This window comes from Pseudopipra pipra, chromosome 1 (genome assembly GCF_036250125.1).
Source record: "Pseudopipra pipra isolate bDixPip1 chromosome 1, bDixPip1.hap1, whole genome shotgun sequence".
Classification (NCBI taxonomy): Eukaryota; Metazoa; Chordata; class Aves; order Passeriformes; family Pipridae; genus Pseudopipra; species Pseudopipra pipra.
Window position 1 is genome coordinate 73,926,818 of NC_087549.1, and position 17,230 is coordinate 73,944,047.

Genomic DNA, 17,230 nt, shown 5'->3' on the forward strand with positions numbered 1-17,230 from the left:
ACTTCTTGCAGGAGAAAAAAGAAATCCATCCATTTTAAGGCTATCCAAGGCCATAAATCTACATAAAACAGGTATGTAATTACAGGATCACTTCACCAAGCAGAGGCCGCTTCTATTCATGAATGGTTGGACATGAATTACAACTGACTAAAGCAGTTCAAACATGTTGTGTCTTCAACTACACTAAACTTCATTGACAGCAAAACACCTGTTGTGAGCAGGCCCAGACACCATGACTCTCTGCAAGCAGGTAACTCACTGCACACTCACGTTTCGGATCTACAGCTCCAAGTACTGAACTAGAACAGGCACAGCAGCAAAATATCATTTAGCTAACAGGAATGTAGCAACACCTCAGAAAAACAAAAACCTGCAGGTTGCTTCAGGTTCACTCTCTGCCTAGACTCCTAGAAGGCATCTCCTGGGCTTGAAGGGAGTCAAGAAAAGGGACCACTTTTCAAGTTAGCAACAAGAGCTGGAGTGAGGCCGATGGATCAGCACAGATTCTGAGAGAGAGTAACAATGAAACATTACACAATCCTGGCTAACAGGAAGGTAAGAGAGTTGCTTATACTAGGAAACTGCGTTACATTTGTGTTATCAGTACTCATTCCTCTCTGTTCCACCAACATACATACGAGATGACTTTTCTTCAGCTGCAGCTATCAGGTTCGAACTTTCAAACTAAGTTTTTATACTCAATATGCTCAAATTCAGGTAGGTGGAAAAATGCAGCACCACAAAATAAAACCAAAAATCAGCCCTCCTCTTTGAAAAGTCTATGAGAAAAGAACATTACGTCCTCGTATGGAAGAAAAGGATTATCAAGCTAACTTCAAATGATTTTTAAAGAGTAAAAAACTAAATTCAAATACTTTAAATTTTTGCTCATTTCCTGAAGTAAATTACTTGTTTTATCTTGGGACAGAGTTTACACAGCTCCTCCTTTCCCCCGTGTGCCTTCCTCCTCCATATTTTTATGTTTGGTATGTTCAGGAGACCTAGGCATCTCACTTTGCCCTCCTTTGGACTAAGAAAATCTGTCCATTTCTTTCCAGGTCTTCAGCTATCCAGATTTCTCTGCTTCACTATACAGTAAGGACAAACAAGACCCCCAAATTATTAGCGGTAGATGGCAAGCTAAGCAGCAAGTGATTCCACTGGTGCTACAGTGGCTTAAAAAAATCAACCAACCAAAACCAAACAATTAAAAAGTACAAACATTTCACAGTAAGTCTAGAGGCTAGGAGTTTCCCTGGCAACAATGGCTACAGTTTTCTGTGGGATCAGAGTTGCCTTTAGCTTCCTAGGAAACCACTTAATGCTAAGAACTGTGACGTGCTTCTGAAACTTGTTCATTGAGCTCTTGAAGAGGCAGTAGACTGGGGTGAGAAAGAACAATTAAGTGACGATGGAGGAGATCACCAGGGCAAAAGCGATGCACCAGAGAAATAAAGGCTGGGGCTGGACTTCACATCAGGCTCTGATCCCAAAGGAGGGCTACGAAGATGGTGAATGGCTATGAGGGGAAGCCATACAAGGAGGTCATGTGTTCTGTTCAGCCAGAAGAAGAGGAGACTGAGGGGAGACCTCACTGCAGTCTACAACTTCCTCATGAGAGGAAGTGGAAGGGGTGGGCATTGATCCCTCCTTTGTGTTGATCAGTGACAGGATCTGAGGGAATGGCATGAAGCTGTGTCAGGGGAGATACAGGTTAGATATAAGAAAAGATTCTTCACCCAGAGGGTGACTGGGCACTGGAACAGGCTCCCCAGGGAACTGGTCATGGCACCAAGCCTGATAAAGAAGTGTTTGGATGATACTCTCAAACATACGGTGTGATTTTTGGGGCTGTCCTGTGCAAGGTCAGAAGTTGGACTTTGATGATCCTTGCGGGTGTCTTTCAACTCAGAAAATTCTGTGATTCTGTGATGTTGAGTGAGCTGGTAGAGATTAGTCTATTCCCATCTGACATATTTACTCTACATAGAGCTGAAGCTCTTAAAGTTAATCTCTTAATTTATAAAAGCTATAAAGTTCTGCTAGAAACTAAAAAAGTTGTTGATCATTCTTTCCCTTCAAACATTTTTAGCTCCACTCTACACTAGAAATATTTTTTCACCAAACTCTTGATGTTATTAACTTGCAGAAATGTCCTGCACTTTCAAGGCTGGCTTTTGTTTCCTGCTTATAAAATAGTTGTGCTATATCACACTGAGGTCCAGCTTCTGAAATTAACAACCTCTGCACAGCAATTTATGTCTTAGCATTGAGGATGATTATCAGTTGCTTCTTTTCATGAAAAAAATTGAGACTACGTGTCCTGATTTTATCTAGCTTCTTCAAAATTTTCCTTATTCATCTTCTCCACTTAACATATATCCCTCTCCTCCCTCCCATCATGCTTCCCAAGTAAGATTATCCTTTGAACTTCAAAGTACCTTAAAAATTTAACTTATTTTCAATGTCCCTGTAAACAGTAAGATCATTATTATCCATTTGGCTGATGAGATGTCCAAGAGCTACTACTGAGAAGCTTTTTATGTGGTTTATCTTACCAGGAGATTGTAACAGCTTGCATGAGCCCAGTAAAGCCTGAAAGTATGATTCTTCTCCATGTTTTTAATGTCTGGTTAGAAAATACAACATTTCCTGTCTCTTACAGTCTGTCATCACAGAAAGGCACCACACATATTTTGCATCTGTCAAAGTTTGAAAATGAGCCACAGGATGTTGAGCAAAATGTGTGGCAAACAAAGGCAGAAACTGCACTGAGGCATATATTTGCCATTAGAAGCTCAGTTATGCCATAGCCATAAATGAGCTATGGACAGGTACACTATGAGGTACACTGTCCACTTGCTTCTTCCTGGATGAATGAAATCATTAAAATATACAACAGATGAAGAAAGAAAGAGTGGAAAGGGCTTTGTTGCTGTTCTTCAAGTGGCAGACCAGTACTGGGGAGGAAGAAGGGTGAGAAACAACAAAATGGTTAAAAAGGGAAACATCAGTCTCCTCCGCCTGCTCCCAGTTATTAGATGTGCACTTAGCAACTGTACATGGCACTCCTGCAAGAGTCCTCCTAAATGCCCTGAATCATTGACAAGTATGTAAGTGGCCTTTGACTTCTCTCCCTTCATCATTAAGGAAAGGAAATACCTTCTGGTAGAGGGAGAGGATTGTAAGAGCTAAACTTGCAAATCAAAACAAGAGACAAGGCATCACCTCTCTCAAAACTATAGCTTATACTGCACAAATAACCTACCAAATAAAATGGCTACGCATAACTTGTTCTACTCTGCTCAAAGTTTAGGAACTGCAAACACTTCTGGAGAGATTCAATATTTAAACTACATGAACCAGCACTATCCATGTTACTGTAATGTATTGAAATTGTGATGTCCCGTGATTGCAGTAGGGCAGGTTTGCTAATGATAGGATCAAATTTCTTTAAAGACAGGATGGTAACAAAATTGGTGGCCTCCTGCACTGTCAATAAAATGGTACTAGTCAGAAAGGAGCGAAAGTGTGCAGTAGTATTCATGAGCTAATAGTGCAGTCATTTAATTCCTGTAGATTACAGTTCAGGGATGGGGGTTTTTATTAATTTTTTTTTGATTGGTTGGTTTTGTTTAGTTGGGTTTTTTTTTCCCCTCAAGCATTTCTCCCAGAGAAGAGAGGTTGCTAAAAATATGGGGCAAATTCTGGAGAGAAAAAAATAGCAAATACAGGTGGATGCTTCTGTACATACTGAATTGCATTTGCTGCGCTGTGAAATGACTCCATCTATGTCCAATGCCTCTACAGCCATTTATAAACCACTTAAATGTAAGCAGTGGAAAGAAAGGAACTATGTGCTCAAATGTACACAAAAATAAGTTTTACAAGTTCTGGATATCAATTCTCCACCTTACCATAAGTTGACACTTGCATGGACCAGCTAGATCCTTGTTTATTTTGCCATGCTCAAGCCAGAAATAAATATTCCCTAGGAAAGTGTTTTCCAGCCAAGGTTTCAGTTAGGTCCCAAAATACCAAACTGACAGACTGTAGGATAGTCTATGGATTCCATCCTCACCTATTTTAAGGAAGCAGGCTTCATCCTAAATTAACTTCATTAGGAAACGGAAACAGATTGCTGTTTACTTTATCCTACCTGCTACGTTTTCTAAAAACTAATTTGTGCACTAAGTAAAAATTCCTGCTTTCCATGCAGAAAAGATCTGTATGAAGAATTACACTGTGCTCCAGACTTGCTATTTTTGAATTGCGTGTATTTTTGTGTTGCTTAGACTCCTCAAATTTATGCTTTCAGGGTCAGTTTTCCATACTCAGAGGAGTATGCATTAGATCCTAAGATACTGTAAAATTTCTATGTAGGGAAAATAAACCTGGTATTTCCTTGCTGAATGAAAGATATACTTAAACACAGAGCTACAAAATGAGCACTCTCAAACACCATCCACTTGGTTCTACTGATACAAGGGTCCTGGCCTGTGTAAATTTGATGCAAAAAAAAGTCTTAGTAGAGTGTTAGTAGGACTGAGAAAGTTGAACCATTTACTTCTGGAGGTAAGCCTACTCTACCAACATTTACATGCTCTAATTCACTAGAAATGGGTTTCCCTTCACTTCCTTACTACGACCACCTTTGGAGAATTGCCTTCCCCTTTAACTTCAGAGAAGGGTAAGAAGGATCTTTGTATTAAATGAAAAGGAGAGCTCCTATCACGCACTGTGCCATATAAAACCAGAAAGCTGCAAGTCCCGTTCTGTCTCATCCAGACTAGGAACATGAACTTCAATCTTCTACACCTTCGATTACAGTTACACCAGAAACTCACCAATGCCACCACCAATCCCTTGGGATTCTGAAAATCCCATGTCGCATCTCAGGCCTGAAAACAGCAGTGCTGCATAGTCTGCCACCAGCTGTACTGTAGTCACAGCAAGGCCTTCTACCTCACCAGGAGTTTCTTTCTGAAGGTGACAACCCTTCTCAAAAGACCTACCAAACACGTTCCCACTAAGATTTCCAACCTCCCACACATGCAGGTTTATACTGTTATTTTTTTACCTCTTTAGACTGTTCCAAGTGCCTGGCTGCTATCAGATTTACAGGGGACTAACATTATTAACACTGAGACAATCCTTCGAACAAAGTAAGATTAAATACATGGAAAGACTCCTGCAGAATCATTCATCTTTTAACAGGCCGTGTTCCAAACTCTGTGTGCTAATCTCATAAGCAGTTTACTGGAGCACAGAAATTTAACTAGAGTTCATTTTTCCTACAGAAAAAGAATGCTCTCTAGCTAGTATTTTGCAAATGTGGAAAACATTTTTGGAAAAAAAAAAGAAAAAAAAAAGATGAGTTTTGAAACGTACAGTTCACACAGAATGTTCTGATCTAATTTATATCCTTTCATAAGTATAAAGAAAGAAAGTTTAAAAGTTTAGAAGATAGAGCACCATCATCTTCTGCTTAGGAGGAAATTAGGGTCAGCAGAGGTAATGAAAAGGGAAGTTGACTCTGAAAGTGGAGAACAGAGCAGAAACATTTCAGAGTGTTACAGTTAAATCATGCACTACCTGGAAAACTGTTTCTAAGCTGATCTACACCCAGACAGTTCTAAAGGTGACAACCACTACAAGGCACCTGGTTTTAATTTTTTTTCTTTGTAAAGTTGCAACATGGTTCTTTACTGCTAATGTTTTGGGTTTTTTTAAAACAAGAGCCCAATCATTACTGCAGTCTGTTCTATAACGAATAATGAGCCTTTTACAGCTGCATTCACCAAATTACACCACTTTTTCGGAATAGATAGTTCTAAAGGTTCTGAAACACATGAAAGGTGAAGCCATAAAGGAAACTTTTAAGTGTAGATCATTATTAATTCAATGCAATATGAGAATTGACACTGAACTCTGAAATCCACTTTGGTAGCCATAATGGAGTTTATTCCACAAAATTCTTGCTGTCAACTCAACTTCTTGTCAGCTTCTTTACAGGCGAAGGTGACCTGTGTAAGGTGAGAAGTCACATAACAATGAAGGAAACATGTTGACTGGACAGATCCAAAACAGACCCAGTGAGTTCATAAACAAGCAAAAACACTGTTACCACATAACCGCATTGGTATTTAACTGAAGGATGTGAAAATGTTCTATTTCTCATCTGTTCTGCAGTAAGTGTAATTTATCAGCAGCAGTACCTGTACATAGTTTCTTAGTAGGTTAAAAACTCAAAGATTAAGTAATTTGTACAGATTTGTCAAGTTCGGATTCTGGAGTAAAAACTGGAAACCACACAGACTCACAGACTGACAACTGGATACCTGCATTTCTATTTAGGACTCCCCAGTTCCCTTAAAATTTAGGAATAGACAAAATAAAAATCAAAGAATAAAATAAAATAATAGAAACACAAAATAAAGGAATAGATAAACCACAGATAATTTTCTGGTACCAAGAGACAGAATGAAAGCAAACTGGAAAACATCACATTAGCATATATTTCTGATACTTTAAAATACTCAAGACTTCTCTCATTCACACTTCAGCAGGAACCAAATAATTATAAAAAAAATATTGTGTTCTTTCCCTCCCTATGCCACTTTTTTATATATGAGATTATGGCACGAATCAGTTTATATCACAGCCCTACTGCACATTTCTCTTCCTTTCTTGATACGAAGTAAACATAAAAGAATGCTCCAAAGAATCAGTATGTAATGATATCAACTCCTTCATTTCTCATATGCAGAACTTAAGTTCTATTTCTGACAGTGATAAGGGGCTTATTTCCTTTTTAAACAACAAAGTCTCAGATTTTCCAACAGTATAGATGTGTAAAGTTTTTACTACCTGTTTATGAGCCCATATGAGCTAAGTCTACCCGCATAAATTAAAAATTATCCCCCGCCACAGACTTGATTGCAAATTTCTTGATCCTTTTTTTTTTCTTTTAAAGTTTTTGTCCTAAACTTTAAGTTAATGAACATTAAACTGCATTTTATGACAACTGGATGATGCAGAACAGACGTTGAGCTAAAATTTCATTTGTCAAATGTCAACTCAGAATATGTCTTTAAAACTGGAGTATTAGTAAGACAAAGTACATGGTGAAAACAAAAGAAAAAATTGTCAATGACATCAGTGTCTGATAACCATTTTTCTTCAGACAGAAATTCTGCCTGAACCTAAGATTCCAGAAAATGATGTTCAGTTTTAGGAATGCTAATTGCTTATTAGGGTGAGTATGTTTTCTTCTAGATACTTATTTTTTTTTTTGTCTTGAGCTCACTGATATATAGCAAATGCTAATCAAAAGCCTGCAATTAGTATGTTTTTGTCTTGCAGACTTTCGTCTGCTAGCGAGCCTTTGTTTGGACCTCTGGCTGGACAGGAGTGGTTTGGTGCCTGAAAAGGATGCCTGCCATTCCCCTCCACAATTCGGGACAGTCACAAAACACTCCAACCAACCAGCCAACCAAAGCAGCAACAGGGCTATAAGGAAACTCGGAACTTCTCAGTTGACAAAGTCCATCTGCTGACTAACATGTTTGTTTTTTTTCTTGCTCTGTAAGGTATAAATGATAACCCTTTGAGGCATACAATGCAACTTAACCCAGCCATTGAAAGCGTTTTTTGCATTTGGGTCATGTTTTCCTTTTCCTAGTTATACCTGCCATGTGCTACCCTAAATAATTTCTATCCTTCCACATTATTTTTTCAAGCATCTGGAAAGTCTTCCATCTTATCATTTCCACACTTGTAATTTATGCACATTTTTGTAAACTATTCATAGAAATCAACACATTAAAGGATCCTGATTGCTTTTGTTACTTTTACAAAAACTCCTTTCAAATTTTCAATGTCTTTCCAATACTGAATGATCAGGAACTGCTTGTAGGCCACAGACAGTTTCACAAGTCAGTCTGCCCAGATGGACTATAGCTTCTGTGGACTAAGGCACAACATAATCAGGTATTTCTGACATTTCTTTATCAAAATTATTGAAACCAACAAGCAAGGGCAGAAATACTAAGTAAGAGACAGCACATACAGTTCACAGATCAAATGAATGAGATCAAGAGTAATACAAACCTATTTTACAAAACTTATTTTGTGCAAATTCCCAGTCCATCTAATAGTAATCAGAAACAATACTTAATGATCCCCTCTAAAGAGTTTATGAAGTTCTGTTTATACCTGGATGCCTGCTCGTTCCTACTTTACCTACAGAAATCAACACATAAATGCACAAATGGTACCACAAGACAAGAAAGAACCAAAAAAAAAGCAAATGAAAAATTTATAAGAAGAAATCTTCTTTTACAAGCACATATCCTATACATTAACTGGCTAACAGTTGCAAAGTGACAGCAGAGCAACTAAACAGAGATAATGTTTTCTTAGAAAGATATTATGTCTAGGACCTGTAGATGTACTGTAAATATATCTTTCCTGTCTATAGGGAATAGTGCCTTCAGCATCATCATGCTTCTCCTAAGAACATTTCATATAGATTACAGTTATTTCTCCTCTGGTTTAGAGCACTCCTAATGTAATTTTCTTTAAGTTTGAACATGAGACAATTTACAAAGCAAACCTATTTTTCCTCCATGGACTTTTATATTCTGGAATACAAATATATCAAAATACCACCATTACAGAAAAAGACTGTTTCCCTTTTGTTACCAATGTTTGCTCTGGGGCAGGAGGAAGAAGGGGAGGAATTCAATTTACATTTTTTTCAAATTTCTGGAGGAAAAGCTAAGGGGGGAAAAAAAGGTTGAAGACAGAAGTTTTCTCAACAAGTAAAACTCTGCAATGGCAGAAGTATCTACAAACAGTGATATTTCTGACTTGCCGTAAACTGTTATCTGCTGTTGTGTTCCTGGGTGAAGAGAGAGAAAGAACTGCTATAATGCTAAACAAGCATTATCCCTGCTAATCCCTGCTAAACAGGGAAAGAAGTCTTTTCAAATTGTTACTTAAACACCTCCAGCATTTTTGTTGACGGCAAATTTTTTTGGATCCTTACCTCTAAACTACACATAGCAATATTTAACTATATAAATCAGACTACTTGCCACAGAAAAACCTTAGCATACATTAACACTTTCAACAAGTTTAAACTCAAAGTTATCAAAGAGACTTTCTTTCTTTTTCATCAGAAAACTGAATAAAATCACAAGGTGCATTGAGGATTCCAGCTAGCATTTCCACTCATGTTACCACAGAAGTTAAATAATTTGCCAGAAAACTCTCTCTAATCCATCTGCCTCCTTGGGCTATAAAGTCTCCTCCCTGCACTTTCCCTAGGTAGATGAGGATGGTCATTAACAACATTAAAAATTGGCTATACATTTGAAAAGCATGCACAGTAACAACCATTTCTGCAAAGCTGTAATCATACATTCTGCTACCATGTACTGGCATTGGAAGCCTGTGCAACACACAAGGTGAAACATAAGCCTGGTTATGTGTTGCTTCCACATTGCTCAGTCTCATTGCAAAATACTAAAATACCATTTTCTGCAGCATTTATGAACATTAACTGCAGACAAACCAAGAACTGCAACAACTTCAGCTGAAGAAGCAACTTGAAAATTCAATCCACAATGGCTACAGAGTCAAAACAGTCACACTACTCCTCCCATTTTCAGAGAAAATTATTTTTCTTAAGCTTTTGAGGAGTAGCACTACTGAAAGCAGGTTAAACACACACATACAAGACCACACCTATCATCTCATTGCACAGAAGAGCTGATGAAAGGTTCCCAAGGTAAAGCATTAGGTCAATGCTGTTAGGCAAACATAGTCTTTCATGTACCATCACAGATGTTTGGGGTTTTTTTAACATTCAACAGCAGAAACATACAAAGCAAACCGCAATTACAAATCTCCCCACGAGTAAGAAATAGAAGACAATGAAGAAGGTTTCACCCACCTGGGATCTTTCTGAATGCTATCAATGGAAGGTGACCTAGCCAAGGTCCCTTCGGGTGGGATGGCTGGCCCAGATTTGCTGTAGGGTGATTCAACAGAAGGACAATACTGCAGCTGTCGGTAGGGATCTGCGTAATTGGAGGCTGGGCCGGCTGCATAGCTGGCCCTCTGGAAGGTCGCTGTTGCGTTCTGTGTGCCGTGTTGACTGCCTGTGCGCTGTAAGGGTACGGAGTCGACACCAGGGGAAGATGGGGCTACGACAGGAAAGTAGGGACAAAGTAAAAAATTGAGGACCTGTTCACAGAAATGGTTAACCAGGTCTAGGCAGAGGAAAAAAAACAAAAAACAACACACACATATAAAACAGAGGTTCAAAAAGAATGAGAAAAAAACAAAAGAAACAAGCAACATTGTCATTTTCAAAACCGTAGAAGGAAATAACCGTCAAACAAATTTCTAAATGACATACCAGTTCTGGACTAGAAGACCTTAAAAACAATTAAACAGATTGTACCAGTGCTTTCACCTGGGGTTTTAACTGCACTAAGATGAAATAAAAGAAGTGCAGAAGCAGCATGGGAATAATCAAGCTAAGGTTCACAACCACCACTGAGCGAGGCTCTTGCAGTCCTGACAGGTGAAAGTCAGTCAGATTCCCCAGCAAAAGGAGAGTCAAACCAGGCTCAAGAGTCCACACTGAGACATATGGCTCTACAGCAGAAGAAATACCCAGCCATCCCAGATTTGTAGTCCTGGTCTCCATGAAGCAGGAAAAACCAGACACCTGCTACCAAGAGTTGGCGTATACGATTTGTTAACCCATCTTCTGCAAATTTCACCTTAAGTTAAGACTTAGGGGTCTGCTACTGCTATCTCAATCTGAAAAAGAACTAAGCACAACGTGAGCATGTAGATATCTTAATACATGCCAGCAAAGGCTGTGCTTACACACCACAGCTCAAGATTAATGCATTACCGGTTTTGAGCGGCTTAACCAACAGCTTTAAACTGACTTAATGCTTTTGCAACTCAAAGATCTTATTAATCTCTCTTATAGTCCATTATCTTTCTGTTATAGTACTGGGAAGTGGAGATCCAGTCTGCTTTATGATTCTTATTAAACATGCAATATTTTTCAACCAAATTCAGTTAATGGCAAATGGATTATCACTGTAAGGGCCAGAGGACCAACATCCACATGCTCTTTGGCCTGGACACAAATACAAATTAAATGCTGGCTCCGCTCAGAAGGAAATGGAGCTGTTTGAAGTGGTACATGAACTCATGGTGGCTGCCATTCCGTCCTGTCCCAAGACAACAAGAATATTTTTGCCAAGAGGAGTGGTCCAGGTCCAGGGCTATTCCTAGTTTCAAATTCATATGCTAAACTGCAGACAAAACCACATATTGCAGAGATAGGTTTTTATAATAGATTTCCCAATCATTTTTCATTAACATGCACATTTAAAAATAAATATTTAATGTACTATAGGTCCATGAAAGGGATTTTAAGCATTTTATCTCAATGTGTCAGAAAATGAAATATAGTGGGCTTTAAATACAATTATCGCGGTTTTGTATGACCTAGTGCTTGCCAAAGTTACAACACCTGTAAATTTTAAATTCCTCTTTTTTTCTTACAGCTCTGAAGTATTTAATTTTACAATAACATGTATCATAACTTTAGAACATAGGTAAGTGGGATCCCTCACTTATTGATTACCCCATCCCTGGAAGTGCTCAAGGCGAGGATGGAGGGAGCTTTGAGCAACCTGATCTAGTTGAAGGGGTCTCTGCTCACTGCAAGGGGTTGAAACTAGATGGCCTTTAAAGGTCCCTTCCAATCCAAAGCAGCCCATGATTATGTTTACTCACATAAATAGGAACATTTTTCACATTTTTTTGGTTTAACTGTTAGTACATATATATACTTCCTTAAGAAATGAGTAGTAAGACACACAGACCTTTTCATAAAACTGCATCAGTTCAAATGCAATAACATTATTAGCATATTTAAACATCCCATGCACAAATCATGCTAAATTGAGTATTAGAAAGAAACAAGGCAAACATCACATTTTAACAGAAAATACAAATTCAAAACCAATATCGGCTGCCTTGTGAGAAGAGTAATAAAACAAGTTAGAGAAAATACCAGAAATATTTTCAAGTGAAAAAGCAAAAATGTAATTGCATACTGTTAAGCACTGTCATTCCATAGAATATGTTCTTGCCTTTTGACAAATTATATGGGAATTGCAAAAAATCCTACAACACCAATATTGCTGAAAACAAAAGGTTCATTGTAATGTTGATTGCTCTGCAAAATATTCCACAGTTTTGCCTTCATCTCCTTTGCAAGACAGTTCAATGGAAATCATGTTTGTTTTTAAACCATTTGAAAAGTTTTCTTTCTGTTTTCTCCTTTGTCTCGTTTTCAAAATAGGTATTTATATGAACAGAAACTAGCTGTCACCCTAACACCTACAAGCTTCTTGAGTCACTTTGATTCATTTCTCAAATTATCTTCCTAGCAGACTGTTACTTCCTTTTGAATCTTATCACAATGAACACAGAAGTGCCATATTCAGAACATGAGAATGAAACAAATCTATGACTTAAACACTCACAGTTAAGCTTGTTTGGACAGTGCTACCCAGATCAATTAAAAGAAAAACAAAAAACCTCAAACAACTAATACTTTAGAATAACTTCTATATCTAATTTGACTACAGCCACTTACCTTTAACTATAGTAGAAGGGTTACGCTTTAGCAGACATTTTTATACAAGTAAAACTGAAGCAAAGTCATCAGTTTGGCATGTCATTAATACCTCAAAGATATTGGATCCTCTCAGCCCCTCACTATTCTGACTTGAAAATCACATCCTCAACAAATGGAGCATCTGGTGTGCTACACACTTAGTATGTTACAAATCTTTGCCAAAGAGAATAAAAAGCCCTTGTTAACTATAATGAAAACCCTCCAAAGACCTGATATATGCCCTCCTCATGGTTCTCTTAAACTTATATAAGAACTGCTAAAAAGTTCACACTTCTAGAAGTCAGAGGGCATTTTGTCCAGTTAAGATAAGAACAGTCAGACGTTCAGAAAGGATAAAGTCATTTATAAGAATTATCTTACTACATCGGCTGTTGCCTCTGTTTGATCCGCGGATATCACCTTGTAAATTTTTCCTCTTCTTATCTGATATTAGACATTCAGTTCTTGTATTAACCTTCTCCTAGGGTCTTTCATACAGATTTCAAAATTATTTTTTCCCTTTATTTTTTTTCTTCAGTGATTTGCACCTGCAGTTAACTTATACTCTCACACGAAAGTTGAAAATTGGATCCCAGTAAGATGTCTTTTCAGTGCAAGGTATGTCCATCATCCCTCTATGAATTCATTAATTGTACAAATTCTGTTGGTAGCAAAACTATAGAAAGGTTTATAGAACAGATACTTTTCCCATCTAATACACCATAAAAATAACACAGTGAATTCTGTATCAATTAAGAAAAAACTCATCAAGTTTGGAGGATACAAACACTTTACCTCAAAATGTTGGAGTGTTTTAAAGCATGCACCAGCTTTCTTGCAATAGAAGTTTAACAAAATAGATTAGAAAGGGCAATCCAAAGTTATAAGAACAAATAGTCAAGTTTAACACTGTTCAAGATGTATGGTATTACATGTAATAATAACATTATTACATTACATGCAATAATAACATTACATGTAATAATAACACAATTATTATTAATAATAATAATTATAATAAATTTGCTTAGCAGTTACTTTTAGAAGCACTTTTCCACAAGTGCTTTTCCCACAAGGGAATAAAATTTAAGAGAAATATATGGTTGAGGGAAACAAAATATTTAATGAAAGAAGGAAAAACCATAATTGATATTAGTAACTACCTTGAAGGTTGTTAAGATTTTATGAAGGTACTATCGTATCCTCTAGTCAAAGTACACACACACAAGGAATTTTGTACTTCAGACATGCAAACCAAGAGCAAAACAAAAAACAGTCAACACTACAGGATTTTAAGATACAAGGCTCCAATTTAGATCTCAAATACTCAGGACCTTATGCAAATACCAGCACCACAGAGTTCTGTGTAGGCTGACAACTTTACTACACGATTTCTTGTATTTGAAATGGGAAAAAAACACCATCAAAATTACCAAAACTTTCTGTTTCTCATTTTCCATTTGCTCCTCCCTCACTTCCCTGAACTCTTTATTTTGTCCTATTTAGTCCATCTTGCAATCAAAACTTCAGTCTCACAATTCTTAGCCAGAGACAAATAAAAAGAATCTGTCAGCAAATCTTGCATCTTCATGAGATGGGCTCTTCCCCATCCAGCCTGCCTATGCTTTCCACAGATCTACCATTTAGGGTTTCCAGGATTGTTCTGCCTAATTCTTTTCACTGGCTCCAGATTTCTCCACATGCTCATATTTTGTGTAAATCAGAGGAAAGACAAGCTCCTTCCCTCCATTCTGATCTGCCATGGTCAGCTCAGTGCCTTCAACAGCTGGCCATGGCAAATCACGGGTCTCCCTGCTGTACCAGGCATGGATTTTTAAGGGAACATAACATGCTGTACAGTGGAAATGCAGGCAGACCAAAGAAATTGATACTGAACAGCGTGGTATATAGCCAAAAAGGTCTCTTTTCCACTCACGAACATGTTAGTCACAATTTCCTCAAGTACTGGTTGTACCTGACTGTTACACCTACTTGTAATTAGTTTGTCTACAAGCTGTTTCAAGATGTTCAGTAATATTTTTATCACCAGATGTTTTCATGACATGGTGAAAAGAAAGCCTTTTTTATTAAGGCAACATCCCTGTGCCTACCAGATGCCACCACAGGCGATTTGGGTTTTTCACACTTTCCCATCCCATCTCCAAAACCAGAGGTAGCTGTTTAGCTGCTACACTATTACTTCTATGGGAAATACTCAGAGCATCTCCGAATTAGTTAATAGGTTCATTGCTACTGCAGCAGCTGAAAAGTATTAACCTAATGAAGGTCATAAACATATTCAAAGTAAGTGTACATCCCAATAATGAATTTTTAACCATTTGCTATTTGATTCTTTCAAAAATCTTAAAATCATCTCCTGACCATTGCAATATCTACATGCCACTGTTTTGTGGGAGGAAAACTCCTTGCTTCAGAGAATGCAAGAACACATCACTTGTGCTCTCCATATTGTCATGTTCAATAATTCTACTTACAATGCAAAACCTGACAGTCTTTGAAAACTGAAGAACTGAAGTTGCTACTGCATTGATGTATCCTTTCATTTCCATTTTCTAAGAGTGTTCTTTAGATCTAACACTAATTGTAACAATAAGGCTGAACATTCCTTTGCTTAGAAACTGATGTTTTTCTATAATGCAGAAAGAATCAGTTGAACCTTCCTTGGTTTCTGAGCTTCTCCTCTGTTTACAGAACAGCTGTTATCAGGTCACTTTGAAGGCTCCTCTTGCCTGTATTGTTCCACTTCAGTTTGCATATTCTCACATTGTATGTTAGTCTCCTTTTCACATTAATTTTTTGTTTGACATACGTATCTTTTATTGAAGGAAAGCTCTCTCTCTCTCTTTTATTTTACTGCCCCCACCTTCTATTTGGGGAAGATGTATAACTGCCATTGGCTAGCCCTCACTATATGGAATAATTTTCTTAATCACCAATTTAGACTTGGCATTTCTTTACTACTAATTATTTTATTTATGGTTTCAAATATCTGATCAGCTGATGCCAATCTGAAATCACTTGGTTCTACCAGGCTTGACAATGGAAGAAAATGCATACCTTATGAATGAAGTCATCTATAGGATTTTTGTACCTCTAAGCAAATTTTAATGCAGAAATAGGTAGATAAGTAGTTCAGCGAGCAGCAATGATGACAGAATTTGTATCTTAGGAACTTGTATATCAGCTAATTAGATATAGTGCCTGAGATGAACGAGTTCCAATCCAAGTTTATTTTGCAGCAGTGTTTAATGTGACTTCTGTGAAACTAAAGTCAAAATTTGAATGTAGTCTCTTCCCCAGCCAGGTTTGTCACAAGACTTCACTGCTGTGCCCAATCTTGCATCCCCACAACCATAACCTTCTCCAGTTCTACATCCTTCCCTTCAGTCATCCTGCACCATCAGGTTCTAGAGTTACAGGATGTCCATCATGGTACACAGCCCGTATCTCAAAAGCTGTATCTCAAAAACATGTATAGCTAAAGCATAATTTAAAAATCCATATAGTACAAGGGGACACCGTGGGTTTTATGCAGATATTAGAATTGCCAAAGCAACTACATAGTATTTCAGATTTCCAACTCCAGGCTGGAGTGACTTCCTTGTTTACAACCAAACAGGGGAGAAGCCTCATTTTTTAAGCTAGCAGTATTAAAAAATATAATACTCCTTTTCCACCTCCAGGAACTGACTGCATTTTAAATCTGCCAGATTTTAATTTCACCAAGATATGCAACTTTCATTCTGAGGCTCAGCTTCTAGCATGTTTCAGTGATGCTGCCTGCGATGCTGCACAAAAAAAAAAAAAATGGTGCATACACATAATGTGATAATCGGATGTCAGCTTCAGCTGCTGAAGGTGTTATTGCCAAGATCTTTTCTCAGACTGTGTCTTCTTTCTCTGAGTTGCATCTCTCAGTTTGGGGAGAACATGCAGTTTAATTCATTTGTTACATGAGCATTTAAACAGAGAAATCAACAATTGCCACCGTCTTTAAAAGCAACAGCCCTTTCAGGATTTGAGATACCAAAATTCATCATGCAAATTTCCCCACTAGAGATAAAAGTCATCCCTGAGCAATGGTACTATACAAGACATATACATCACCTTCTTCCTCTTTGTAGTACTACATGGTATCACAGTCTGTGCATGGGACAAAATAACCCAATGACAGCAAAACCACACAGACCACAGTACTGAGCACAGACCAGCCTACTGCAACTAAATGTCTGTTTTCACTCCTAAATCCCCTTCTCTCAAAATCCCTGTTAGGAGTCTCCTATCCATCTGGCTGGCATAAAACTGAACACATGGATGAAAATCACAATTAATATATAAGAAGATGTATAAATACTATAAGACAATAACAGACTAACAGCCTGCACTGCATCATGCAGCCATCAGGCCATCAAGCACATGGATGTCTTCTCCTTCAGATTTTGACTTCTTATTTAGTACAGTATAATCCTAAGTAATAAAGTGGCC

The 17,230-nt window shown here is 37.7% G+C and overlaps 1 protein-coding gene across 12 annotated transcripts in view; it reads right to left on the minus strand.

Moving 5' to 3' along the window:
• The window catches only part of CTNND2 (catenin delta 2), a 632,676-nt gene that overhangs the window by 215,289 nt on the left and 400,157 nt on the right, over positions 1 to 17,230 (minus strand). For all 12 annotated transcript variants that reach the window (XR_010432020.1, XM_064661566.1, XM_064661477.1 and 9 more), the window contains one exon: positions 9,962 to 10,214. Coding sequence is in view for 11 of the 12 variants with exons in the window: in XM_064661566.1 (XP_064517636.1) it covers positions 9,962 to 10,214 (253 nt within the window). In the remaining variant the exon portion in view is untranslated. The remainder of the gene's footprint in view (positions 1 to 9,961; positions 10,215 to 17,230) is intronic.